This window comes from Cataglyphis hispanica, chromosome 5, assembly GCF_021464435.1.
Source record: "Cataglyphis hispanica isolate Lineage 1 chromosome 5, ULB_Chis1_1.0, whole genome shotgun sequence".
Taxonomy (NCBI): domain Eukaryota; kingdom Metazoa; phylum Arthropoda; class Insecta; order Hymenoptera; family Formicidae; genus Cataglyphis; species Cataglyphis hispanica.
Genome location: NC_065958.1, coordinates 6,419,960 through 6,447,667, shown reverse-complemented (window position 1 = coordinate 6,447,667; position 27,708 = coordinate 6,419,960). Strand labels below are relative to the sequence as shown.

General features: G+C 36.1%; 2 protein-coding genes across 6 annotated transcripts in view; one reads left to right on the top strand and one right to left on the bottom strand.

Moving 5' to 3' along the window:
• The window catches only part of LOC126849980 (hemicentin-1-like), a 144,291-nt gene that overhangs the window by 44,882 nt on the left and 71,701 nt on the right, over positions 1 to 27,708 (top strand). The window lies entirely within an intron of this gene.
• Positions 4,846 to 27,708, bottom strand: part of LOC126850073 (uncharacterized) — a 96,320-nt gene continuing 73,457 nt past the window's right edge. The window contains exon 3 of the mRNA XM_050592702.1: positions 4,846 to 5,037. Coding sequence (XP_050448659.1) covers positions 4,960 to 5,037 — 78 coding nt within the window. The 3' untranslated portion in view covers positions 4,846 to 4,959. The remainder of the gene's footprint in view (positions 5,038 to 27,708) is intronic.

Here is a 27,708-nt window from a genome sequence, read left to right as displayed (position 1 = left end):
TTTTGAAAAAACATATAATAATCAGATTAAATTAAAGTTTTATTATTTTTCAGTAATTTTTTTTTACGGTAAATTCTCCGTTATATTCGACGCAATACAATTTTATAATTCAATTTTTCGATAAAGATGCTAATAATAACGAAAATACCATATAAATTTCCGTCGATATTTAATTAATTTGTGCTACGTTGGAAAAATATAAAATTTATTTAATAAATTTCTTGTGTCTTGAAATAGTAATAAAACTAAAAAAAAAATTGACAACATTTTGAAATCTGCTTGAGTTGAAGCAGACCTGAATTTCTCAGTCTGCATTTAATTAATTAATCACGAAAAATTGATACTCAAATACACGTGAGCAATAACATTCCACCGATGATTCATCGGTTTGGATTCAATTCTATCCATATGATCCAATCAAAATCGAAGCCGACGGTCGCATTTGTCAGTAATTCATCGCACTTTCGTAAAGAGCATGGCTTCGACACGTGCCTTAGAACCAATAACGAACTCCGGAAACTGCGATGCAACCGGCGAAGCGAACGAGCGACCTCGTGCAAAACTGTCCGCGGCAGTTGGCCGACCCGTCGGGTCGACGGGTGCAGTTTTGGGAATCTTCATTTACGGCTCGTGGCAGCAGCCCGAGTTCTCTCTATCTCCCTCCCTCTCGCTCGTATTCTCTCGCGGTAGGACGTCGTCCTGGGGAAACACGAGGGGTGGCGGTAGAGCGGTTGTGCGCCGGGCGGGCGAACCAGGAACGCGGGGGTAGCGAACGTGGGGCGCGACCGAGGTATAGGTAGGTAGGTAGGTAGGTAGGTCGGTCGGAATCGCGCTCGGCGAGAACCTACAGACGTCAGAGTAAATGCAATTACCCTGCACCCTATGTAGCAAACTAAGTTAAACTTGTGACCGGGGCTTGGCCCAAACTGTTTGCATTATGTATCCGTGGTCCCGGCCTTATGTGCCACATGCTGCACGCCCGTTACAGGCGCATCCTCTTTCCACCAACCAGCCTGTCTGCTTGCCTGCTGGCTGCACATATACGCACATCCACGAGAGCGAAGACGAAGCCCCGTTCCCATATATAGGTACGTCGCCGTCTTCGTCGTCGTCGTATATCGTTTCGCGATCGCGGCTATATGCCTCGATGCCACACCGGCTTGCTGCGAATCTATGGACGAGCTATACGTGAATATTGTCATTGTGTCGCGCGTATATGCGTGTGTACTAAAGAGCGAAGAACAGAATTCGATCGAGATGTACCGCATCACGATGAAACTTTGGAAACTCCGCTTCAGCTTGCGCGGGACCGCTATCAACTTTAGTCAACCGGGAGTCGTCTCACCAACGTTGTTCATCCCCCGTCTACCTCGTCGTCGTACTCGCGCGGACAAGATTTGCCACTTAAGTCGAGCTATTCTTCCATGAGGAAGAAGACGCCGAAAGGGAGCGAGCGATATTAAAGGTGCGAGGGAACGATCGATGACCGAACGGAGCCACGTGGCGTCGCCTTCTCTTGTGTCTTTTTTTTTTTTTTTTTTTTTTACGGACAAAAGTATTAAATTGTGAGAAAAGCACGCCATTGTCTCACGACGATTTCCAGCTGTCGTTGATTCGAGATCACACTTTACGGCCACGATTGCGTGAGAGAAGCAACAGTAATTAGTTTGCGGAAAATATATTCTCGATTCGAAAACCTCGCGAAACGAAAGAGTCACATCACGACTCTATTCGTAAAAGATATACTAATGTCTAGATATAAAATAGTTAAAGATTTTTTGCTATTAATCATATCAAATTAATAGAAAAATTTGTATTTTTTTCAGACTTAAATATAATGCAGAATTGTTAATACACTGAAACTTTTAAATTGAAAATTAAAGTGTTTATTTATAAAAACTCGAAAGTAGATTTGAAATATGATTGATTATTTCTGCGTCAACAATGGCGAAGTAAATCAATATTGGCATGGTATACTAGCGTAATTAAATATTGACACTTTCTACGATCAGCCAATTGTCGATATTCATACGCAGAATTCGGTTATACGACGAGATTATCATTTTAATTGTCTCTTCCGTTATCAAATTATTGGACGAGATGAAAGGCTGCATCTGTTAATTTTAATCGAGATAGCACTGGAATTCTGAAAATTAAGCGCGCGGCGGGGTTCCCTTTCCCTCTGTATTGTCATCCTTCTCTCTGATTATGCGAGTGAAAGTAAATTCGCGGCTCTGTTTATCTCGCGAAAATACGCTGCGCGTTCTACAACAATGCATGGAATTTCATTGTTAGTTAATCCAGTCCGCTTTATTCGCTCATGTATCGAACGCACTTTCTAACAAACACTCTAATACGTTAACAAAGCGCCGGATATCGCCTGCGCCATAAATTAAGCAATTTCGCCGCGCACATACACGCGGAGAAACTTCGTAATGGAAAATACATGGCGATACGCTCCAACAGCGGCGCTTTCAAAGCTTCTGCAAGTTTCAGTTGCATATTTTTCATCGGAAGAGTTATGGCGATTGTCCGGAACAACGCGTTACGTTATCGAACGTGCATTAACTCGCTTCGATTCGGAATTTTTTCCAATGACATTCGTGGGTAGTTACACGTTACCTACTCGTCTTCGGAGGGCTTCATAATGTTACGCCGAGTTTCCTTTTCGTTCGCAACATCGGCTATTCGCGAATTCAACTATTAATTTTGCATAGGGGCGCGCGCAAAATGTTACGAAACTTTAATGCGCTTTCGACACAAAAGCTTTATAGCATTTTTACAGAGCTACAACTTTTTAATTAAAAGAACCTGCTGCGAGTCATTTAACGAGCTCTCGATTTTGACCTGATAGTATTAATGCGCGCACGATGATTAACAATCAGTTTCTTGTTTCCAGATTACGAACGCTTTTTAAAAACGATATTATATTATGTAACAATGTAGCTAATGCACATTTATCTTTGTTTGTTAAATAATTACAAAAAATAATTACAATGGAAGAAAAAACAGTACTTTGATGTTTAAACGTGGAAAAAATGGAAAGTATAATGAACATATTTTGTATGTATCTCCTCCCTATATTTTTCTTCTTACTTAAATATAGAAAAAAAAATGTTGAAAAGAGATAATACATAAAAGTTATTAAAAATGCATTTAGCGTTATATACAATCGACAATTGGCAATGAATATCGATATTAAATGAAGATACGCGTTGAGTAAGGAATGCTTGAAAAAGTATGAAAAATAAATTCAATATATTTTAGACTTATTTAATAGATAAAATATATTTTTGAGATAACGTTCTCTCTTATACGAATGGCATTTTAATCGAAAGTAATCACAATCCATAGATTTTAATGAACAAAATATTATTCGATCGATTTAACTCTCTTTAGGCATTTGTCAAAGGGATATTTTGTCACTAGCGCGTTTATGGCGTTTCGATGGGATTAGCTTATCAATACGTCTTAATTGATACAAAGAGAATAATTCAGCGATCATTCAACAAGCGAAGTTGATATCTATAGAAATCAAACAATTCCGCATGCGCTATATTAAATATCGAATGCCACGAAGTTCTTTATGCTTCAATATATTTTTCCAATAACGCGCTACCGTGGTTTCGAATTTTCTTCTCTTTTGCTTCATCGAGAGGCATTCTATAGCGTTTCAATATATTTTCGTATTTATATTATACGTATAATTTGCAAATTTTGTCGACTACTGTTTGTAAAAAACGTTTGTTAAAATATATATTTTTTTTTATATAAAACTGAAACACAACTCACTCCTTTCTGTTGGATGATTGACAAATCATTTTAAATCTATAACTAAAATTTCGCTCTTTTTGTCATTAATACCGAGCAAAAATATGTAATGAAAATCTCGCAATTTTTTCACCAGGTTGTGCAGGCGGTTTTCAATAATGTTGTCGATCAGACTGATTGCTTAAGCGAAACAAGAAACGCGCGGTAATGCGTTTCAACGAATAAAACAGAATTGCCGAGTATCCTAAAATCGAGACGATCTCAGTGAGCCGTTCTTCTTCTTCGTCTATAACGAGGGCTTGAAAGGGGTTCGCCTTCTTGTATCGAGGTCCAGATTAATCTATGCCACGGTATTCCTCTCGCCGTTAATTCAAATTACTTTGTAATTAAAAAGAATCGATTCTCGGCTCGCCGACGATTGCAAAGGCGAAAAAGGCCGACCGGACGAGCCCTCGAGAAAACCGGAAAGGAGAAGCTTTGGAAGGAAAAGGGATGGGGCGCAGTGGAGACTTTTCATCGACTTTCCGCTGGTCCGCCCCTTATATACTTGCCTCCCGTTTCCGCCGATTAAGTGCCTATAAGCGTCCTTTCCTAACTTCGATTTAAATTAAGAAGAAGAATTGAATCAGAACTCCCGGACGTTCGATCGAGCATGGATATTATGTCGCCTTGTTAGATGCCATTAGATATCGAAATAAATTGATAATCAATTTTTTATTTAATATAGTATAAAAATATATTTAGAAATTATATATATGAAGTACACAATATATATTGTAAATTCATTGCAGATTCATCTTTCACAATATCGTCAATTTTTGGATCGATTATTATTTTATTAAAGTAAACTTTATATTTTATATTTTATTAACGTGTTTTTCACATATTGATTTACGATTTCAAGCATCATTTTTCTGTTAATATATAAATATAACACAATCTTAATATTTTAATAAAATAATATAAAACATGAGAAAACCACGTTATCGAAAAGCACGAAAAGTTTTAAACATCTTGCAAAAGAGAGAAATATTTTTAAAACATAGGTATATATTAGTGTATTATTGACGGATTTCTTATTTATTTATGCATCACAAATACAATTTCCGGAGGGAATCCTAACAATAAATTTTGTTACCGCAGAGCACTCAGCCACCTTGATACGCTTTTGCTGCTTACAATTTACCTTTATGCAAATTCGCACACATAATTCGGGTTTCTCCCATTCTTAGCACGGTACGACAAAATGCCGCGATGCTTGGGATTCTGAAATTAATTAATGCATATTAGTTTAATGACGTTGTACAAGAAACAAACGCAAACGAATTCTATTCTATATTTTAAAATGTATCAAAAGAACTAATAAAATTATAATAATTTATATGTAAAATATAAAAAAACTTTTTGTTGAAATATATATAGAAAAACTTTCCCTTCTATATATTTGCATGTCAAGAAATTAAAAATCTCATACTTTTTGCAGCCATTGTGAGAGTTATCCAACTTAATTAAGAATATTCATCTGCGTGGAAGTTCGAACAAATTTATTTGCTCGAGTAATCAGACAGGTCAGCTGATTTTTCAAACCGCACGTGCGACTTTATTTGCCCTTTTTGGAAATTCATTCGCGACTTTGTATACCTCGCCTTCGCTAAACGGAGGTTGAGTCGATAAATCAGTCGACGACAGCCGCGGCATAAACACCCGGTGCACGCCACTTCCGTTCCAACATTTTTGCCCTCCGCCCCGGCTCTTTCTTCATCCGCGCGTATTTCTGCCGGTAAGCTGCTGGAATTTGTCGTTACGAGGTTTACACGTGCGCTGCGAAAATCGCGACTGACAGCGAGATCCTTAAAACTATGCGTCCGTATAGTGCATAAAAATGTCTCGTAGACCGAAGTTTCTTGGGATTTATTCTGTCGCATTCTATGGCTTATTCTGAGTGTTAAGTATAATGTAACAAAACTTCACGTTATGTTTTTTTTCTCACATACTTATTATTTTTTATATTTAAAAAAATTTAAATTTAAATTAAATCTATTTTAGTCTATTTTTGAAAAGATGATGAACGATTCGCGCTATCTAATACTTTCTTTTCTACAACGATTTAAGTATACAACGAGTCATTAGTTAGGAGACTATAATTTTAATATTCATCAGTTAAATATTCGGATGAATTCGCAATTATAACATCCGCATGAAATGTCAATCGATCGAATCTGATTTTGTAATATCGCGAAGATGTCGAACGATCGACTTCCGATTCGTTTAAAGCCATCATCATTCCTTAAATGAGCGATGAAGTTTTCTTGTGTCATGTGAAATCGCAAATTGTGCGGTTCGCAAGTTGGAGCAAAGAAACGACAAAAGTACACGCGGGTACGTATTTTACGTTTATTCGATCGCGTGCTCGTTTGAATCATTCATGACGTCCGCGTTCGTCGACGGAAAACTCGGCTTTTTCTTATGTACGTTCCAATTTTGCAGAAAAGTTTCCGCGCGACTACGAACTTTACCGCGAACTTCTCGTCAAGCGCTATTCATCGGTCGTCGCCAGTCTCTGATAATTTTTAATCCGAAGATTCCTCTCGCGTGAGACAGAGAATATTCCCGTGCATTATCTTTCTAGCGTTGATAACGTTTCTCGTACGAAGATAAATGGCTCGGACAATTATTCGCGGTTTGTTCATTGAGTTTCCTAAGCGGTAGAGCGTAAAGAGAAGACAGCGACGTCTCAAATTAGATAAATCGAAAAATGTATGTATATATTTCATTGTCAGCTTTAAATGTGTATCTGTTTTATTCTTATATATATATATATATATATATATATATATATATATATATATATATTTGAAGTAATCTAAATATACAGCTTGTAAATTATTGTCTGTATATTATTTTCTATACAACTTGCTTGAAAGACAGTAATAATTTTTTAAAATGTTATTTTGCTTTGTGAGAAAGATAGAATGGAAAAATATCTCTTATGGATTTTGACGCGAGACGATTATCGCACTTTTTAATTCTTATATTGTAATTATCGGATTTATTATAATAAGATCAGAATAATATAGATGTAAATATGTACATTTTCTCTTCTTTTTATGCTCTATCGATGAGAAAACTCAACGAACAAAACGTATTAATTTACTAATAATTATCCAAGCCGTTATCAACGCTAAAAAGAAAATGCGCGGGAATAGCTTGCATAGCTCGATAACTTGACTCTGCAGCAATGTCAATAATATCAATCGTAATCATTTGTGACGCAATACGAATGTCTGACAAATGGAAAAATTCATGCGTAAATATTTAATATAAAATTCAGTTGGTTTACAATATTAAAGATTTATGGCTCTATCAAGAAAAAAAATGTAAAATTTCATTTCATGAAATATAATCATGCGCACAAAAATTAGCACACTTTAAAATTTTATTTTCGCCAACTCATTTCGTCTTTATTTTCGTCGACTCACACATAAACCGCTACGTCGCGATTATGATTAATATTCATCCAGCGAATTTACTCTTCTCAGTCGAACAAACAAAGGTAACATAAATCCAAGTTCGCAAGAGTGACTCTTTCTGCTCTAATTTTTGCTATTATTTTCGTTCGGTGCGCCGTGCCATATTGCTAATATATGTTAATTATTATTATTATAATCGATGTGTACGCGGACATTTTCGCCGACATTTTTCAGTTGCGAATCGAACATTATACGAAATCGGTCATAACGCGTCGGTGGCTTAAACGCGGAACTCACCGTCATCGATTCCTATCGAATAATCTGGATTCGCTGGGTTAATGGATGCTACGTGCAAAACCCTAGTCGTAGGGCTAGCACTAACGTTCACGCGCGAGATATTCAATACCTGACACCTCAATCAATGTATCAATCCTGCGCACGTTTCTGTTGTCTCGCGAAATAGCAGTTTTTCGCGGAAAGTATCAATCATCAAATCGTTTTATCGAAAACAATGTAATATCATATCCCTGAAAGAAAGCTGATACATTTAATAATGGATCGATTTTGAATTTTTATATTTTTAGAAATTCTCTTCAATTAAAATCGGTGATTTTACAGCTTCCTAGAAGAAAATTATGATAAATAAATTTATTAATAAATGAATTTATAAATAAATTAATTAATAAATGAATTTAATTTGAAAAGTTTACAGTAAATTGCGATAATTCCGAAATATTAAATAGTTGTCGTATTTATATTTCACAATTTATATTACATAAACAGTATGTATAATTTTTTCAATTGCTTAAAAAATCATTAAAAATTGTTTCTCAAAAGAATTCACTTTTTTTATGTTTTATATTGTATTATATGTTTTCAAAAATACGAGATGAGCATTGATGTCTATGTTGTAGCATTGGAAAATTGTGTGCAAGTAAATATTGATGCTTATACGACATTTTTGAAAGTATACTGCCACAATCTCTAAAATGGGAAAGCAAAATATCGCACATATAATGTATAAATATATATATATATATATATATATATATATTGGTTTCACATTGGTGCAAAACTTTCGTCGAGATTTGCGATAATGTCAAGAATCTTAAAAAAGTAGTGTTTATTGTAAATAGGAGTATTGTAAACAGCTTTGTTTATTCCATTCCTACAATGCTGACTTTATTTTGCCATCTACCCAAATCCAGATTTGATCTGTTCGAATATATAATTTTACATAACTTTCGGAGATCTGCAGGATCCGAAATCAATTTAAGATTCGAGATCGAAATGCATACTGTTTGAATAGTTGGAGACCGGAAAACCGGAAAATTCCGAACATTGGTTCGAGGACTATCATACAGCGCCAACGCGATTATTCGTCCATATGAAGAACCGTTGCATAGTAATATACGAATGATAATGGGCGCATTACATTCAGCACCGACCTGCTTTACATTGACCCGCGTTTAAAAGCCATTATTATATGAAGGGAAATTGTCACACGTTGCCGCAGCTAACGTGTTTATTCACGCAGAGTGCGATGTCATTCTCTGGATTGCGAAATTTATGCGAATCGCGAATATGAACGGAAGCAAATATTGGAGATGCGTAAATCAAAATAATTTTCAAGAGGATAATCCTAATGCTATTAAATTTAATATATTATAATGATATTATTAACAATATTTAAATAAATTTCTACTCTAAATAAATTTTTAATCGGTAATGATGAAACGTGGTGATCGCCAACAGAGACGCTATAAATACTTTTAAAGAAATTATTTGTGATGATTTTTATCAAACATGCCGCGGTTTATTTTGCAGCGCGAGTCACACATTGACCGAGAATCAAATTGAAATTGGTGCATGTGATTTAATACGATGCTCTTTGCTTGCAATTCACTTTTAAATTAATGTAGTTTTTCTGTTTTAGACATAATTAAAATATTTCAATATAAAATCATAAAAATATATATTCAGTAATATAGTTGAATGGTTTTTATATGTTCATTTTATTTAATTAACATGTTTAATTTTTACTACATAGAATATGTTTCGAATTACGAAACATTTGATATTATGCAATGATTTAAGTATATTCGATATTTTTTTAATTGTAACGAATATAATAATGTTAATTACTTGATTATAGTTTTGAAAAAAATTTTTTGCTTATTTTTACTTATATATTATTGGATTTTATATCATTTTACTTCATTTCAAGAGATATGCAATAAAATTGTCGAAAAATGGATGAATACAAAATTAAAAAATTGGCACAATATACATATAACGTGTGAAATATAATATTTTGAAATGTCACTTTTTTATTTATGTCTGTGAATTAAGTTTTTTATAAATTTCAAGCGACTTGTACATCTTATAATTAGTATTTTCTAATATAATAAGAAACCAAAATATATACGAAAATTAATTATTTGCACTAATGTTGTAGTTTCCATTTCAAAATAATAGATCTATTGTAAAGATAAAAAAATTAATTTTATAAATAACAAATAATTATAATGAAATTGTTTACCTCACAGTTTTTCGCTGTCGCCCGCACTTTGTACGACACATTTATAACACGTATCTTATTATACGATATGCTCTCATTTTGAAACTCATTTAATATCTTGTATTACAATAAAACAGTGTGTATTATATATTAAGATATGATAGAGGAACATAATTCTATTTTAATCAAACACTCCTTAAATAATATCACCGAATTCGCCGATTCTCATGACACCGATCTGTAATTTCAAAGCATTATTATATTTCTAGGAGGCTTGAGTATCAGCAAATTCGATTCAATTAAGTTTTTTTGAAGCGGCGAGTCGTTAAGAACGGTTTGTCGATGACAAAATTTCCGGAAAAATTTTTCATACTTCGGAATTAATGTTGCGGCGAGTAATTCTCGTCCTAGTGTTTGCACGCGTTTCGATGTACCTGGGCTCGAACCTGCTTTCTTCGTTTGCCGTGAAAGCTCACGAAACTCAATCGACGAGAAGTTTACCTGATGCTCTGTCGAGTTGCAATGACAGAACGAGGCAAACAGCGAGTTCGAGCAGCGATGAGTCTCGATAGAATCGACGCGGAGATTACGACGGTCGTTGCTTTCGGGAACATAAACTTGATTTACGCACTTGTAGAATCGGTCCGCCTGGAGCGAGCGGGTCATTTGTAAAGCATCGAAATATCGAAACTGTTATCGAAAACAGCTTTATGGCCGTTGCGCTTTATACGGTCTGCGGAAGCGAGGGGGGAGAATGTTGCGGCGAATTATTTCTTCGTCAGCTGTTCCATTTCGCGGATTAAATTCGATCGCGCCTAGAGAAGAATTTTCTGAATGCGACTCGCGTTGATGATTTACGATTGGCATTTGGCGATTTTGATAATAATGATAACGACGATTTGGGGATCAGATTGCCGATCTCGTTATTGTGAATCAGCGGCTCGCGACGTTTCCTGACGAACATATTCATAGCAACGAGATTGATTTCCAGCTTTGAAATCCTCATTCATAACGGGAAACTAATCGTAAGATAATTCGACGCGCACGCTAGAATAACCGCCATGTGTAAACACCTCGGGATTGAGTTTAACTTGGCCTGTGCATCTAGTGTACATACGTCATCGGTTAGCATCAATTCGCAGTAACGAAGCGCCTCGACGCTATAACTCAATGCTAGCCGAATTATTGTAGATAACGCGTGTCACGATGCGAGAAACATTGTCCGACAATATAAATGTCATTTAATATCAGTTAGGGAATATCGTTAAATAAAATTTTTCTTACTGAATAAAAATATTTTAATCATATATTTCTTTGCGCAAGTATCGCAATATTATCTTCAATGATGAAAAGTTATAGAATTTCGAACAATAATATATCTGGGATATTACGTAGCATAAATTAATTATTTTATTAATTATTTTATTATAATTATATAATGATATAGGATAATAAAGTAATAATTAACGGTCTCCGTATCTGGATGATAGCACATCTGTAAAACTTCACATTATAAATCCAACGATATCACATTTGTTATTAATTAAATGCTGTTAATTAAATAACAGTTGAATATTTGATGTTGCTACATCAAGCCATAATGTGAAAGTGACACTGTGTGATAAATAAATTTTATTTTATTTTTTTATAAATATATTTATTTATGTTTAGTTATCGCTAAAGTAAATATTTTGTACGAAATGTATTATGTGCTATTTATTAACGACTAATCCCAATCCGTGAGTTAATTGATAAATTCATCGACTATTATCGCCGCGTCATTTTTTTACTTTTGATCGTTGACCGCACTTTCGGACATTCGAGATGAAATAATAACAGAATAATATATCGCTCGCGTGCATTAATGGGACACCGAACGCGTGTGCATTAATGATGAACTCGATTAACTGATATCGTCGGTCACGAGACACAAATCGGCGTTCTGCGACTCGTCCCTAATTGCGAGCAAATATTGTCGATGTTAGCCGAAATAATAACCCTGGAAATTTGTCGAATAATTCTGCTGGCAACCTGCATACACTGATCGGGATTAATAAATGAGAGCCCATAAACTACAGTTTGACCTGAATATGTTTATTTATGCAAAACTCATTATTTCATCAAATACGAGAAAATTTTTGAATATCTTTTATTCCTTCGTAAAAATTGTTCATAACGAATAACATCGTAATTAATATTTCTAGTACTAATAAAATGTCCTGGAATAACGCAAAAATTAACTTAGGCAAGAGATAACCAAATTAAAGTAAAAAAATCTATTACAAGACGGAACATTTAATTTTTTATAAAATTTGATTTTTATCTATTATAATGTTATCTATATAAATAATTCATTAGCCGCAACTCTTTGAGCATTAAATATATGTGATAAACCGTATGCGATATTAATGATTTCATTTATTTTGCTTTTGAGTCAAATTGCATACTGTACGCACGGTTGCGTACAGAGAGCAACGCGCTTTATAATTTCCAACCATTATCGAACGCGACGCGCGAATCGTACGCGATATTCACATGGGAGTAGCAAAAATCGAGAATTTATTTGCCCAACGTGACCACAACGTTATCCCAAAATAGGTGACCGCAAGCATGCAGTAACGCGTGCGATTCGCCGATAGCGAACGATGCGAGCGTGCCGTAATGACGGACAAATATTTAACAAGTACCTGCTCTGCACTCTTGCCGAGACGTTAATCGCGAGACTTTCTCTGTGTCCCTCGTGAAATTGCGAGAGTTCAAAGCACCGTCGACGATCGCGTGTACGCCGGCTGCACTAATGCAATTTTACTTTCAAGTAGAGAGCAGAATTTTTAATCATACGCACAGGAAAAATCAGTTGACAAACTTTTCGTGATGCGATAACAGAGATGAGGAAATCTACAACATATCGCGTACAAAAATACAAAGTATAATATGTAAGAATAAAACATATTTTTCTATATTTAATTAGAGAAAAGAATACAATCCTATATTAAAATAGATAAGAAAAATAGTCTATCTAGTCATCTATCGAGCAGAGATTTTTTTTCAATTGTATCATATATCTTTTAGAAAATAGAAAAGAAAGAGAGATATAACTATCTTATTAATGTTATATTAACGCGAAGTTATAAGGAGGGTCGCTATCAACATTAGTCATATTACGATTTTAATTTTGCAAGCTATTTCGAGGCATCAAATTTTAGCAAGAGTATAAGATTGCGATCGTAAAAGGCCTGCGGATACCGGTCGGAGCATTTTCCGATGAAATAACATGTTTGCCGGCAACATCGGAACAAGAAGGTACACACTCGCTTTTGCTACTTTTTCGTTTCTTATTCCCGTTAACCGGGGCCATAACGGAGCACCCTGCACTACCGGGGCGAATGCTCGCTCCAAGCAAGTGTCGGAAGGAGGAAGATTGCAGCTGTGCAAAATGGTTGTATCCCTTGTTCCATGCGCGGAATTATATCGGCAACTCGACGATTTCTTGCCCGGCGGCATCCGCAAAACTGTAGTGCAAACAAAGTAATCGCATTTCCGTGAATCGCACGTGAGCTCTATTAAATCGCGTTGACATTTATGGTTGCGGGCTAATACTCGCGCCGCCATTTAATTTCGAAGCCCTATATATACTCAAGCGGTGTACATGTATGATTTCATCTCTCGTTCTCTCTCGTGCGGCTGCGAAATAAATGTTAGCTACGCGATTTAGTTATGATTAGATATTCCGGTTATACCTACAGATATTATTTTAACGAAAAACGAAACATATATCGCGAGGATATATAGATATTATTTTCTAAATGTAATGTAATATAGAAGCATTTTTTTTTTCTTTTTACAGAAAAAAACCATTGCAATTTTTTTTTTTTTTTTTTAACAGAGATATGTATTCTTTTTTAAAAAAAAATATTTCCTTGGCAAAGATTTTTCTTTGTTATTTTATATGCAAATCTCAATCTAGCAGAATATACATGTCTATATTTATTTATTTGATTCATATCTTGAAAGCATCCGCAAATTCTGGATTTGCGTGGAGAGATCTGTTTTGAAACAAAAATATTTTATTGCACTTACACATCTGCGTATTTCAAGTAGAGAAATTTTCGCATATGTGGCATATAGTGTAATGGATGTTACGCTCGACGGCGATAGTGTTACAGGGGCTAATATCCCGAGATCGCAGTCGCGGTGAATGTATCCGCAGATTTATGCTAATAAAAGTTTCGGGCCGTATATTCGCATATTCACCTCGTGCACGGATTTCAGTCGTCACTCTAAATCGCGCAACAACATTTTAAAGGGCGCAACCTTCTCATCCTCGTAAAGAATACAGGGATGTAGCACGCTGTTCCTTCGGGATATAACATCGGAGTCGCGCCACGTCTTCGTCCCGTGGAATGTATGCATGAGGTCTCAGGTGCGGCCAAGATATTTTCCAGACCGCCCGGTACCAGCCGGAGTTAAATTTATAATCTAATTCCTTGCTCGCGTGCACTTCTTTTCTGAACGTTAAATCCGTAACAATCGCAGTTACTATCCAGGAAATAATCTTAGATATTGCTTATCTCTGCGAGTATTATTCTATATTACACCAAAAAATCGCAGGCCTTAATTATCGCAGATAATCTGTGACAATGGAAACTTGTTGTCGGAGAGATATGGATGATCGGAAAGTTAAAAAGTGTTTTAATTAAAATGGTTAATTTTATATATTCAATAGAAATTTAATTAATTTAAATTATGTTCAAGTTTTTGTGAAAATTTCAGCTATAATGTTTCTCATAAAAAAAAATATAAAAAAGCAGCTTATATAAAATTTGTATTTTTAATTTTGAATGAAAAAAATATACGTATTGTATATCAAATTTTTAATCAAATATTCTAAAGAGAATGCTCGAGTGATACATATGTAATGTCTGTATCCTTTGTCACGGATGAACACGGAGAATCCTTTCCGAGTGTTTACGTCATGTAAATCCGAGCTTGCGGAGATTATATAGCAGCATCAATCCCTTCTCTTTCGAAATCAGATATCCTTCCAATGAAGGTGGAACGTGGGACGTCTATGATTGTAGGTTACAGTAGTAACAGACTCAATCGGGTCAGACGATAGCCGCGAGTCACAGCGTACGTGAGCGCGTACGTGTATCCCGTTGTTTGATCGGTGAGCCACGATCGTCGAAATTACGCTCCGGTTAGCTAATAATCGCCGTTGTGTTGCCACAACGGCATCGCGTTCCCATCTCGCAGCGACATACAATTTTCGGTGCCTGTCGCTGCTGCGGCCTCGTAACGACGGCGCGCGCAGTGGCATTATTGACAGAGACATTCGCGAATATTGCTCTGATGCGCTCACACACGTACGCATACATACACACGGCCATCTCCCGCTCACATCTCGATCATATTCTTGGCGTGCGCGCGTGGCCATGCGGCCCATTGTGAAATTTGCTCTCGCGGCGAGCCCGCGGTCCGTCATTGTTTCTCGTTGCATTTCCTATTCACGGCTCTGCGTCCGTTATTAGCTATGGATCGGCATTGCAAACTCGGTTATTTCATGTGCGATTATTGCGGGGCCCATTTTTGACCGGGCCTCTCCCCCTCATTGTGCCTGCGCCGCGCGTTTTGATTGATCGCCCCGCCTCGCCTGATTAATCGGATGTCGCTTACTTGGAAAAGTGTATAGCGTGCACCGGATCGGAGTAACGGACCATTGTGAGGATCAACAATGCAACTAATGTATTTCGTTAGCGAATTCTGAAAGATATAATGGCTATTGTATCTTCGTGCGCGCGAGATCTGTAGCATTAACATTGAGGAGATATGAAGGCGTGTGCTTAAATTCGAGTCTCATACACGCGGATGATAATATAATAATTTGGCAATAATTATTTTATATAATAATTTTTTCTTTGTTATATTCAGCTTTTCAGTGCTTTTGAAAAATAGACCGATCGTTGCGTTTCTATTAAACTTAAAAATATATTGGTTTCTCTCGTAAACTTAGCAAAGTTACATCGATTTCAAGTCTCCCGATGCGAATAATAGTTTCTTCAATGATTGCTTTCTTCTTCTTGAAAATATAAAGAAAATTACGATAACGGAATACGCTTAATATGCAAAAATGTAAGCAGTTGCTCGGGTTTCTACGGGAAGTTTGGCAAAAGTCCAGGAACATTATTGAATATCATCGATATCTGAAGAGACCGATGTGTATTGTGATACGAAGGCGTGCAGGCCGTACGATCGAATTTGCTCGCTGCACCCGCTCTCGCACTTGCACAAACGGAATGTCGTAAGGAGGGGGTTGATATACCTACAGGTTCGCGTATGGAATCCCAACGCAATTTGGCGCAACTCGCGAGCTCTCGCGAAGAATTTACTTCGGCGAAGAAAAATGGGCGGAATAGCGCGCGATTGGGCGCTTTATAAATTTCTCTTCCGACGATGTGAGCCGGGTAGCCGGTCGTAATTTCTGGGTTCGTTTCATCGAACCAATACGCCTTGCCGGTCTCGGGGTCGCTGCTCTCGCTCTCTTTTCAATCGACAAGCCCGCTAGATTACAAACGGAATTCACGGCGGACAGAGCGCGGCTTTTCCTCTCCTCCGTACGTACTCTACTTATGTATTCTACGGCGGACCGCTCGCCGATTGGCCCGGCGCTGTTTATCAGGTTAACAAAACACAGACCTCTCCCTTCTCCGGTCGCACTCTTAGCCATCGTGCAGTTGGAGTCGGGAGTCGAGAGTCCCACGGGTGATCGCTATCGACTTCAACTTCTCCGATATTAGAGATGACGTCCCTCGCTGCAGGCTGCAACTTCGTCCCTTGAATAATATCCGCATTCTCGATTAGACATTAATTCTCGATCGATAAACTAAGAGACTTAAGCTGTGTTCATCTTTCACACTAATTGCTGCAATTAATTGAGGAGATATTATCAATTGATATATTTCCAAAAATTTATAATAGCATATATATTAATACGTTGTATAGGATATTTTAGTGTGGATATTATTATTAAAAAAGAATTTAAAAAATCCATGCGATTCTTCATATTTTTATCTCGAGGATTAAATATGATGATTGTAAAATAATTATTGTATTTGAATAATGTTTTCTATGATTCTATATCAGTTATATATCAGTGTTGACTGAGAAGATAAAAGTATAATTAATCTATATTATTATAAAAGAAAGTTCTTTAAATAGCGAGCGAGAGTACTCGGAGAAAGTTAAACAAAATCGATGTAACGAGTGTAGAGAAGAACGCGCTAACGAACTCAAGTAAATAGGATGTAAGAGCGAAGCCGGCGATAGAAACAGGAACGGAAAGATACTTTCAACGCGACGCGACATGTAGTCGCGAGTTCTTTTGAACTTTCAGATAGCGCCACACTCACACTCGTGTATTCATAGTACGCGCGCGATCTTTACAACCCCCGGGTATTTGAGGAAATACCTACAAACTTTCGACCGACTCTCGGCTTCCTCCCTTGTCCGCTCGATGTGCCTCGCTAGTCGTAAACGTACGAAAAATTGGTAAGAGTTAGCGAGAGGAATATAAGGCCCGGGGAGAGGGCGGATAAGGAAAAGGGTGACGGGACGGAAGGGACGAGGTAGAATGTCGCCAGTCGGCTTCCTGCAGCCGCCTTAGTCGCGGAACGTAGCCGAATAGCTATGCAGCCCGTACGAGCGCACACAGTGACGTATTTGCGGAATCATATGCATACGTAAGAGGACGGAGGAAGGAAGAGAGGAAAAGAAAGGTCGGGGCGGGGGGGATCGGGAAAAGAGGAGCGGGGTAGCGAGATTCGTTCCTCGGTGAGACGATTCGGAAAGTTCTTTTCTCGCGGACTACGACGAAAACTTTATTCCTCATGAATACATCGGGCGCCTTGTTTGCCGTGGAACGAGCGAGTTGCGAGAAGGAACCGACGTCGCGGGCCGACAGCCATTAAAATTCAAGGGAGACCCTTTCCGCCGCGCGTACTCTCCCGATTTATACTTTACGTCACGGCTTGCTCGTCGACATGGCTCTGCTGTCGAGCCTAGGGACGCTTTCAGGGATGCTGCATAGAGCGAGACCGTTATGAGCCACGTTGGCAGAATAATTGCGCTTCGGGATTTCCTTTAATTCGGTTCCGCACAACAAGAGCGCTTTGTTATTCATACGTTGATGATGTTGATTGGAATTAGAGGATTTTTATGTAAAAATAAAATATATATATATATATATATATATATATATATATATATATCAATGTCAGTTTTAAATTATTTAAAAATGAAAAATGGCTCGTGAATTCTCATGCATTGGAATTATTTAAAATAAAGAGTATTTTGTGTAAAGCAATGAATGTTTCATATAATATTTGCATTTTTTTATGTAGGAAAATAAATATATTTATGTAGAGCCATATTTTTTACGAATGTATTAACGAATCTCTTTACAATTATTACTATTCAGTAAATATAATGTCAAATGTTTCTATACTTTTTTTTTTCCGTGCCACTGAATGGTGTACGTTTGTGGAAAAAAAAACGATCGCCTAAAATGAAATGGTGAACCGCATAATGGTCGAGTGTTCGCGATTGTAGGTGGAAGTATCAACACGCAAACTGGAAAGCGAGGGAAAATTAAATGTCGGTGAGAATGAAAAACAATTCATCTGAATCTTTACGGGAAAGTCGCACGAAAATCCAAAGGGAGACAACGGCAGAGGCCTCTTCTCGTAAAATCTCGAACACTGCGAGGGCATTCCTTGCACGCGCCGGAGGCGAAATAACGCTTATTAAAAAGAGCGAAGAGAGGAAAAATCCAATTTGTCCCCTCGAGTATTATTCCACGGAATTAAAGCTCTGCCCTGGCGACGGCGACTCTCGTCGTCATAGAAATGAGAGAGTCGCGTCTCAGCTCTGTTCAAAAGAACGAACCTACGGCCGGATAATTTTCGACCAACGTCCAGAATGTGCGCGTCTCGTCGTAAACTGGACGTACACTCGTTAATCGCCTGTACAGCAGTTTTTCTAGACAATCCTTTGGATGCGATTTTATCTCGCTAGCAATACGTAAGATGCGGTAAGATTACATGGGTAGTGGTAACTTTATACTACAGAAAAGAAAGATTTGGCGAACATCCAATGTACGTAGAAACTTGAGGAAAAGTTTAAAGTTTTCATATCATTAGGAAGAAACGAATACAGTATCGAAAAACAATGTCTAGTAAAATATTTATAATAGATCACAATTATTATTATTTGACGATTTATCTTATTTTCATCAATTCGATTACCTAAAATAATATCCTACATCTTTAATAATCATGTGAGATTTTTTGATTATTCAAGTTTATTATCGTTCCTGCAGTATAGAATTGGATAGCTGGTTTTAATTCATTAAGATTTAATATTTGTATTCATGAGTGATTTAATTAACGCGTCAATATTTCTTGCGATCATTATATTAGTTTCTCTATCAGCTATATATACATGAAGAGATATTATTGGACGGTATATATACATGTATTTTCCCACAGCCTTTACGAATCCGTCTTTATTCGACTTCGAGAGTTACTCCTCTTAAGACAAAGGATGTCTTAATTAGCGCTGAGAAGTCGTTCGAGCGAAAACCATTTATAAGAAATTAGGGAAGCGAACAGCAGGCTTAGTCTTACACAGAAGTATGGCATATTGAGAGAAAATACTCGATGGGGCGGCTTTACGTGAATAAGGGGAATAGATGTAAGAGGTGAAATGGGGTGAAATAATGGAGACTACAGTAGAAGCTCCATATATATTCAGAAATTCTACATTCACATTTTTCGTAGATATTCGCGATTTAGTATCATTTTTCGTATTCGCGAGCCTTTTCAAATGTTCTTATTCGCGGAGGATTTAACAAAAATAAATAATAGATAAAGACAAAAATGTCTTCCAAATACTTTAATTTAAGCAATAAATGCCTATAAAAGTAATTAGTGACAATATTTAAATAAAAGAAGAATGTGATAAAAATAATAAACATATTTTTCATTTTCTCGTTGAAAGTTTTCATCACCTGATCTTGATTTTTCTATATATTAAAGAGAAATCTCTATTTCATGCGACAGTTTTGCAAATCCTCCGGAAATATGAACTTTTTACTGTGCATAATAATGTCGCTATTTAAAGAAGATTTATATATTTAAATTCAAGAATTAGTATAAATTCATGCTATTTATTTAAATAATGTACGTAAAAATGAGAATGTTTTTTGTAATCTTTGTATTGTTACTATCTCTCTCTCTGTCTATTGAGAGAAAAGAAAGCTTATGGATATAATAAATTGCAATAAAACTAATTGTTTAAATTTATCTCAAGGAGGATGCATAATTTTACAAAACAATTAGTTTGCGGAATTATTAATTATATAGGTTTTATTTGCGATATGAACGGAACAAAAAAAGAGAGACGGCAATGAAATGGGATCGGCAAGTAAAATAAGAATAAAGAAAACGGAAATAAAGAACGAGAAAATAATTGAGGCTGCTGCTTAACAGCTAGAGATTCAAGAGCATCTGGAAGGGCGTGCACTTATCCTCGTTCTCCCTCCTTCTTCTTCTTTCTCTTTTAATATTTCCTTGCAGAGATAGAACGACGAGATTTTTTCGACTGTTCGAAACGATAGACACGACGGATAAATATCGATCGAAATTCAACGAGGAATTTGCAGCGAAATGAGACTGTATCGGATTTCGCACTGTATAAAGGGACCTGAAAGTATCGATACGAATACGTAAAATGTGGAGAAAAATTATCGCGATTATGAAAAAGATGTCTTTATTACCGCAATTATTCTCCTAAACATGCATCAAATTTTTTCTTCAAGTATGTATATTTTATTTCAAGGGATATAAATATCAAGGAGATTTATGTTTTTTGTGTGTGAGAAGAATGTGCGCGTGGCCGCGGAAATTGTGCCGCTTTAATTTTCCTCGCAATATAAATCTTCGATCGGGGCACACGATCCCCCTCTCCCCCTCCCCCGCCCCTCTCTCTTGCCCATATAGATCACTCGCGTAAAAACACACACGGAGTCTCCTCGGCGCATATTTTTACGCGTCACCGTTTGTTCATTCGAGTGGCGCGCAAAATGCAAAGATAGGGAGGTTTTCAGTTATCGGCAGCGTCCATTAAATCGACGCTCGTCGTGTGCAGTCGTTTCGGCGATCGTAAGTGCATCGCAGCGAAATCTGACGCGGACGGTTTTTATTTATCGCTGATATAGAGAACGAGAGAGAGAGAGAGAGAGAAATCGGGCCGGGAAAAGAGAAGCGCTATGTCGCGGTGGAGAGCTTCGCGATCGCAGCACAGCGATGCGGAAACGTTCTTTTTTCGCGGTCGTACATTACCGTTTTATCGCCCGGAAATTTTTCATTTTTAATCCTGGAATTTTCATATCTCGAACTAATTGAACTGTAGAAGCGGATCAAACGCAATGATGTAGAGTTGAATATTTTTCAAGATAACGGTTAGACCGACATTCTGATTTAGTCATATTGATTACAATGTTTTCTCTGATTATACATATAGAATGGCACTGCTATAATCACTCGCTTTACTAGCCAAAACTTTTTTAGGTAGATAATATTTACATACAATACATATTTTGCGCGTGAATACCTATTTTTATATTTAATTTGAAATTTTATTTGAAAAAAGTTAACGATTAAAATTGCAAGTTTTATTTTTATTTAATCATGTTCTGCGGCGAGAGAATCTATTACAGTAACTATACTCTGTAATGATAACTAACATATAATGCATTTTAAATGCTGTACAAGCGCTGCAAAAAATTTCTTTACATTTCTTGAATTTTATACATTTCTCTGAATGGATCTTGATGTCGCGTAATCTCTCTGACGACTTCTAATCGTCATCATCATAATATTTTCATTTTTTTTTTACGATAAAGAAATTCCTCGCGATACAAGCGACGTTGAATGAAGACTAAACGCTCTATAACGATAATTGCTTAAAACGATTGCTATAATCGGTATAGGACCGTGGTATAAGTAATTTCGTCCGTAATGCGCGGTTGGGTTCTACTTAATCGTTTGTAACAGCCGACATTATTAGAGTTTTTGTATGCCAACAATTTGTTTCCGATTTAGGAACAATTTTCTCGAGTGCACGCCGTATACAGTAAGCACGATCGCGGTATTAACTTACACGGAGATTAATGCCTGGGCTCTCTTTCCGATAACGGCGACTAACTTAATTACCGGGAAAGCTCGTAACACACTTACGACACCGTGCATAACGAGGCGTAACCCATTAAAACGCCAATAGAACCGGTCTTTTTCTCTCTCCAAAAATTACGCCACATTATTTTTCCGTGACATTAAATTTCGTCAGTTTTAAAAAGCGCGTCTTCTAAAAGTAACTACACAGACAGGAATGTTTAATCTCGAGTCTATCGTTAAGTCACTATAACGTGATAACATAATGCGATTTTAAATCAAATTTAGCGACAAAATACATAGTTAAATTTAGTTTATGAAAATGATATAATAAGATTAATAAAAGTGTAATAAAGTTTAAAAATGCATATTCTTTGATACTTCAATAAATATCTGAATAATATATACATTTTAAGCACCGATATAAATTTTTAATTATATTTTTTATGTATTTAAAATGTATTTTTCGGTGCTTAAAATGTACATATTATTCAGATATTTATTGAAGTATCAAAGAATATGCATTTTTAAACTTTATTACACTTTTATTAATCTTATTATATCATTTTCATAAACTAAATTTAACTATGTATTTTGTCGCTAAATTTGTTTTAATTATGACCAAGAAATTAAGCATCTAGCAATGAAACTATACAAATATGTTTTATCACATCTAAAATTAATCTTTCCAAAATATTATAGACAATAATTTTGATAACAATGTAATAGATAACAAATAGTTTTAACTTTTTCTCGCCAATAGCTTTCGGTTTGACTGTTAGAAACGTCGAAGTTAAAATAATAACTTTGAAGGCGCGTTTTTTCTTATCGGACGGCGAGATGCACACCCCCGGAATTTTCACAACACGCGAGGTTCAAGCCCGTAAATTTTCCGGCGGTTCAGGTCGACGGCCTCGCGGCGCCGTGAGAGCTTAATAACGATGTCGGGAGAAAAGTGCCGGGAGTTTCTGCACTTGTGTTCCGTGCAATCTCTCTCTTTCTTTCTCTCTCTCTCTCTGCTGTCGATCTTTAAGCGCAGCCTCGCGGCCGTGCATCTCGTCTCAAGGGGTGATATCTCAAACAGATCCACTTTCGAGTTCTTCACGAACATAACGCTATACTAATTTGGAAATGTGGTCGATCGGTACTATTTGTTCTATCGAAAAACAAGTTCTTCACCTCGAAAAGTCATGCCTCATAAAACTTTTTTTTATTTAACTTCCAGCGTACGTTTTTGGACGCTAACATTAAGGGAGCATGTTTTGACCCATGTTTGTAGTCAACTATTTATTGAGAATTAAATTTTCTATAAAATCTCAAAGTTTGATCGAGTCCACCCTCTACATCGCTAATAACTGTCACTAGCAATTACTTATGTAAATGTATTTACACTTAGTGTTCAAATTTTTATTTAGTTTTCATATATATCGTGTAGCAAACACACAAAGTACAAATTGATTATTAATGAGAAATTATAGAGGAAATAATTGAAGCCCGTATATATGGTCGATGAATTTATTTGAACTTATATTCCCCGAAAACTTCACAGTGAGAACATTACTACTAGGATTGAAAGGTGAATCGGATTATAGTTAGAAACTCGCGTCCTGAGAGCATCGTGATCGAAGATGAGAGCGACTGTTTCCTGAAAACTACAAGAGAGTTAGTAAAGTATCAGGAATTTGGAGTAGAGTACTTTTTATTTTGAAATCGGATTCATTCTGCAATCTTGTTGTTCTTGTATTATAAAAATTTAGCATGGAAAAGTTATTTGCAGAAAAAGTATCTATTATATGTATATCTTTGCAGAAAAATTATTTTTATTATTAATATAACTAGAACACTTTTTTCTTTTCGAAAAAAGCTCGGAAAATTTAATCGGCAAAACACTTTATTATCGTACAACGATCGACCTTTTGCTATCTATATCAAGATCTTTTTATCATTATTAATTGAAAAAAAATCGAATACGTTCTTCGTCGTCATGAAAATCGTTAAGACTGATTGAAAAGCTGGTGGGGCATAAGTGAGTTCATAATAACGATGAAATTAATTTAAAGCCTTGACGCCTGATCTAATTATTTTTACCGATTTGTAGTTTGCGTGCAGTCTGAAAAATTATAATTTCCTGCTCAAATCTAATCTATCTTTGTTACAAAGCACGCGCGATGAAATTACGATTAAGAAAACTTGCATGCTCAGTACACAGAGATGTATCAAACAATGATTAAAATAGCAGATTAAAATTTAAATTAATCAAAGAATAAAAGAAGTAAATAATAAAATTCAAATTGTGAAATAATAAATCTTACATTAAAATAGATTGACATAATCTATTTTTGCAATTGCATATGCGTGTTTGAATAGACGAATCAGTGTGTGATAACGGTGCGTCTCCATCTTGATAATTTTCGCTTTGCGCTGTGCAATGTCTTTTCTCGCGAGCGTTTTGTCGTGAGTGTCACTAATTGCGTTAGAGCGCGATATAGCTACCGTGATTAGGAGAGCCTTATTTCATTAAGCCGCATCGTTCGTCCGCGTCTCTGCGTCTTCACATTGTCGCTGTTTAATTTCAATTATTTTCCGCATTCAAAGGGGCGTTGGGGCTGAATAACAGGCCGGATGAAAATCGGACGAGAGGAAATATCTGACGACGACGATAAATTTCGAGAGAGCATCGCCGTTGCATTTCATCTCTCGCTTTCACCTTTTTGCAAACTTGTATTCTCAACGAACAGAAGTATACTTTGTAACAATAACATGCTCTCATTTTAATAATATTATGTCAGATTTATCTAGCAAGTTCTGATTCATCCAACAAGTATTGACAGAATGTTATTAATAGAAATATTGTGCATCAACAACTGCAACATTAGTATCAATGATAATAACAATAATATATGCAGTAATAATAGAGTCGTAATAAGAGAAATGATAACAATAAATAATAATGGTATTATTATTATGCGAAATAGGAATCAAAATACAGAATGCGATTTTATCGATTGCAATAAATATTATCGTTTACTTGTTATTTTCTTTTGGTTTCTTTAAGTAGTAGTTAATTAGTCTATGAGTATCGACGCATTAAAGAAAAAAAAAAAAAAAGAAGAAGAAATGAACAATCGGAAATCTCGGCTTGCGTATTTAACAGACTTTAATAACATAGCTTTAAGCTTTACCTTGGCGATGTATTATTGCTTCAAAGGAACTTTTGTCTTTTCCCGCTCTTCGTGGTCGAAACTAATTGCTTTGGCGTGCAATAGAGACTTTGTCGCTACAAGCAAAAATGTATTATATCGTATTCTCTGATTCTCTTTTGAAATTGTTTAATATCAATTGCTTCCTGAGCTCTCGATTATGTCAAATGCATTGAAACAAAGAAAAGAAGGTTTGCATTTGATGAAACTAAAAATCTCGAAGGAAATCATTTTTCTATCATTGATTTTTCTTTATAATACATGTATTTTTTTATTTCCTTTTAATTTTTATTTGTATTCAAGCATCTTGTTAAATCTTGTTAACACAAAATTTGAGATCTATATATTATAATATTATATTTCTTACTCGTTTTGTAGTGTTCATTTTTTTTTTAATGGTACTAAAAATCTTATCTTTTCTCTTTTCTTGAAAAAATAAATACATCAAGTAGTTTTCGTACTTCTTTTCCTCCGTACATTTTTACAAAATAGATTATTTTAATAATTAAATGCTTTGTGACAGCAGTTATAATCCGAATGATTTATCATGTTTTTCGTCCTCGGTTGCTTCATGAAAAAACAACACTGTAATCTCTTTCGAGTGTGATACAACTTTAATGATACGAAACAGATTATTTGCTCACTCTTTGCGTGTCTCTTAGTCGCCATCCTTGGTCGCCGGTCTCGTCCTCGTTTTTCTTCGTTCGTTTCTTTCGTCAACTCTACTTGATTTTCAGCATCGAGTAACAGCGCGAGCAGCGAACAACGCGGCCGAACAAGAAAAATAAAAAGGAGTGTCGCAAAGTTTTCGACCGGCGGGGAAGGAGAGAAGTTAGTGGCGTGCGGTAGAAGCTACTGATTAACGATGATAATAAATTCTCGAGTCTTGTCGCTTATTAATCTCCTGTTTCGTCTCGTATTTCTACACGCTTTGCTGGACGACAACAATTAATTGCCGCTGGTTCGAGATACAAGATTTTCCCTCGAATTTCTTACTCCCAATTTCTCTTTATTCTACACGATATCAGGTTGCGATTAATACGACGATCAAGTACCATTTTACAACTCGTTTCAATCGTGTATCAATGATTTTTCATCACCTTGATAACATCTACGAATTTTTAAAGCTTTGCCATAGATCAGAAATAATGTGCAACTATCTATTTGCTTATTAATTTTATAGGGAATATCATAATTCACACATACAAAACTCTATAATACAAAGCTTTAGGATAATTAAAACTCTTAACCACATGAAAATAATGGCCATGTTTCCAGGAGGTTTGTTAGAATCTGTCATAGAACTGTGTAACATTATAGAACTGTGTAACGTAATATTCTTGAAATATATGAAACATAATTATGAAAGAGAATGTAACAAGGGAAGTAGCGTGACCGTGTAATAAAGCGAGATGCGAGATAGCAGCAGTGATGATAGAATTTAAAATGTACGATGTGCAAAAGACGTCAAGATAGTTTCTTACGGGGAAAGAGAATTATGGGGTATATTGACAGCTCTTATCGATAAAAACTCTCTCTTCTCTCGCGTCGTGGACCATCTGCGCTACGATTTCGCGACAACAATTAATTGCTTTAAGGCAGGGGCTCGATTGGGTGCGGCTTATTTCATTAGCGGCCCTTCGTCTCTTCCACCTATCTATCCGCGCCAGCCGAACCTTAATTCTTTAATTCTACTTGCTTTTGGCATCGAGCAATTTCGCGAACGAGGAAACTCGGTGCTACAATAGCGGCAAATAGGAGTGAGTCGAGATCACGTGCAACCTACATGCTGAAATCAATCGAGTACGCCATTCGTGATCATGGCGGATGAGAAGGAAAAATAGAAAAAGTAAAGGTATCATTTATTTGACGGTCTGGAATCGTGACCCTTCAAGCATCAGGTGAGAAATACTGACGGTACACACGTGATATCAAATAAAGTAAGCGTACAAGTAATTAAGAGATGTTAGATGCGGTTTTGAGAGGGAATTAGATGGTTGTCAGATAAGCGTATTTTTCCATAAAAATACGCGGACGACAAAATGTTAGAAAATAAAATATTTTTCATTTTTTTTAAGTTGCAAAATAAAATATTTTTGTTCTGTAAAAGGAATCAATATTATAAAAAATTATAAATGTAAAACTTTTCAAAAGGTTCCCTCCCTCTTTGCTTAAGTTTTTTTTTTATCTTCAAATTATATTAATTTAATTTCTGTTTATATAATATTGCGGTACAAAGAAAAATGGAAATGATTATTTGATTTCTTTTATATATAATGATTCGAGAAACAATAATTATATCGCTAATTACATATTTATCTCGAGAACACTATGTATTCTTCACAAAAATAACGGAAAGAGAAATCTGTCTTTAAAGGTACTTAAAGGGCTGACAAACGAGCTGACATATCAGCTAACTTTCCGCGTGTGAGTTGGCAATCCTTCGCAAGCCCCATGAAGAGAAGACGCAAGTCTCTTCGAATTACCGGCGAGAAACGTCTGTGGCAGCGCCTAAA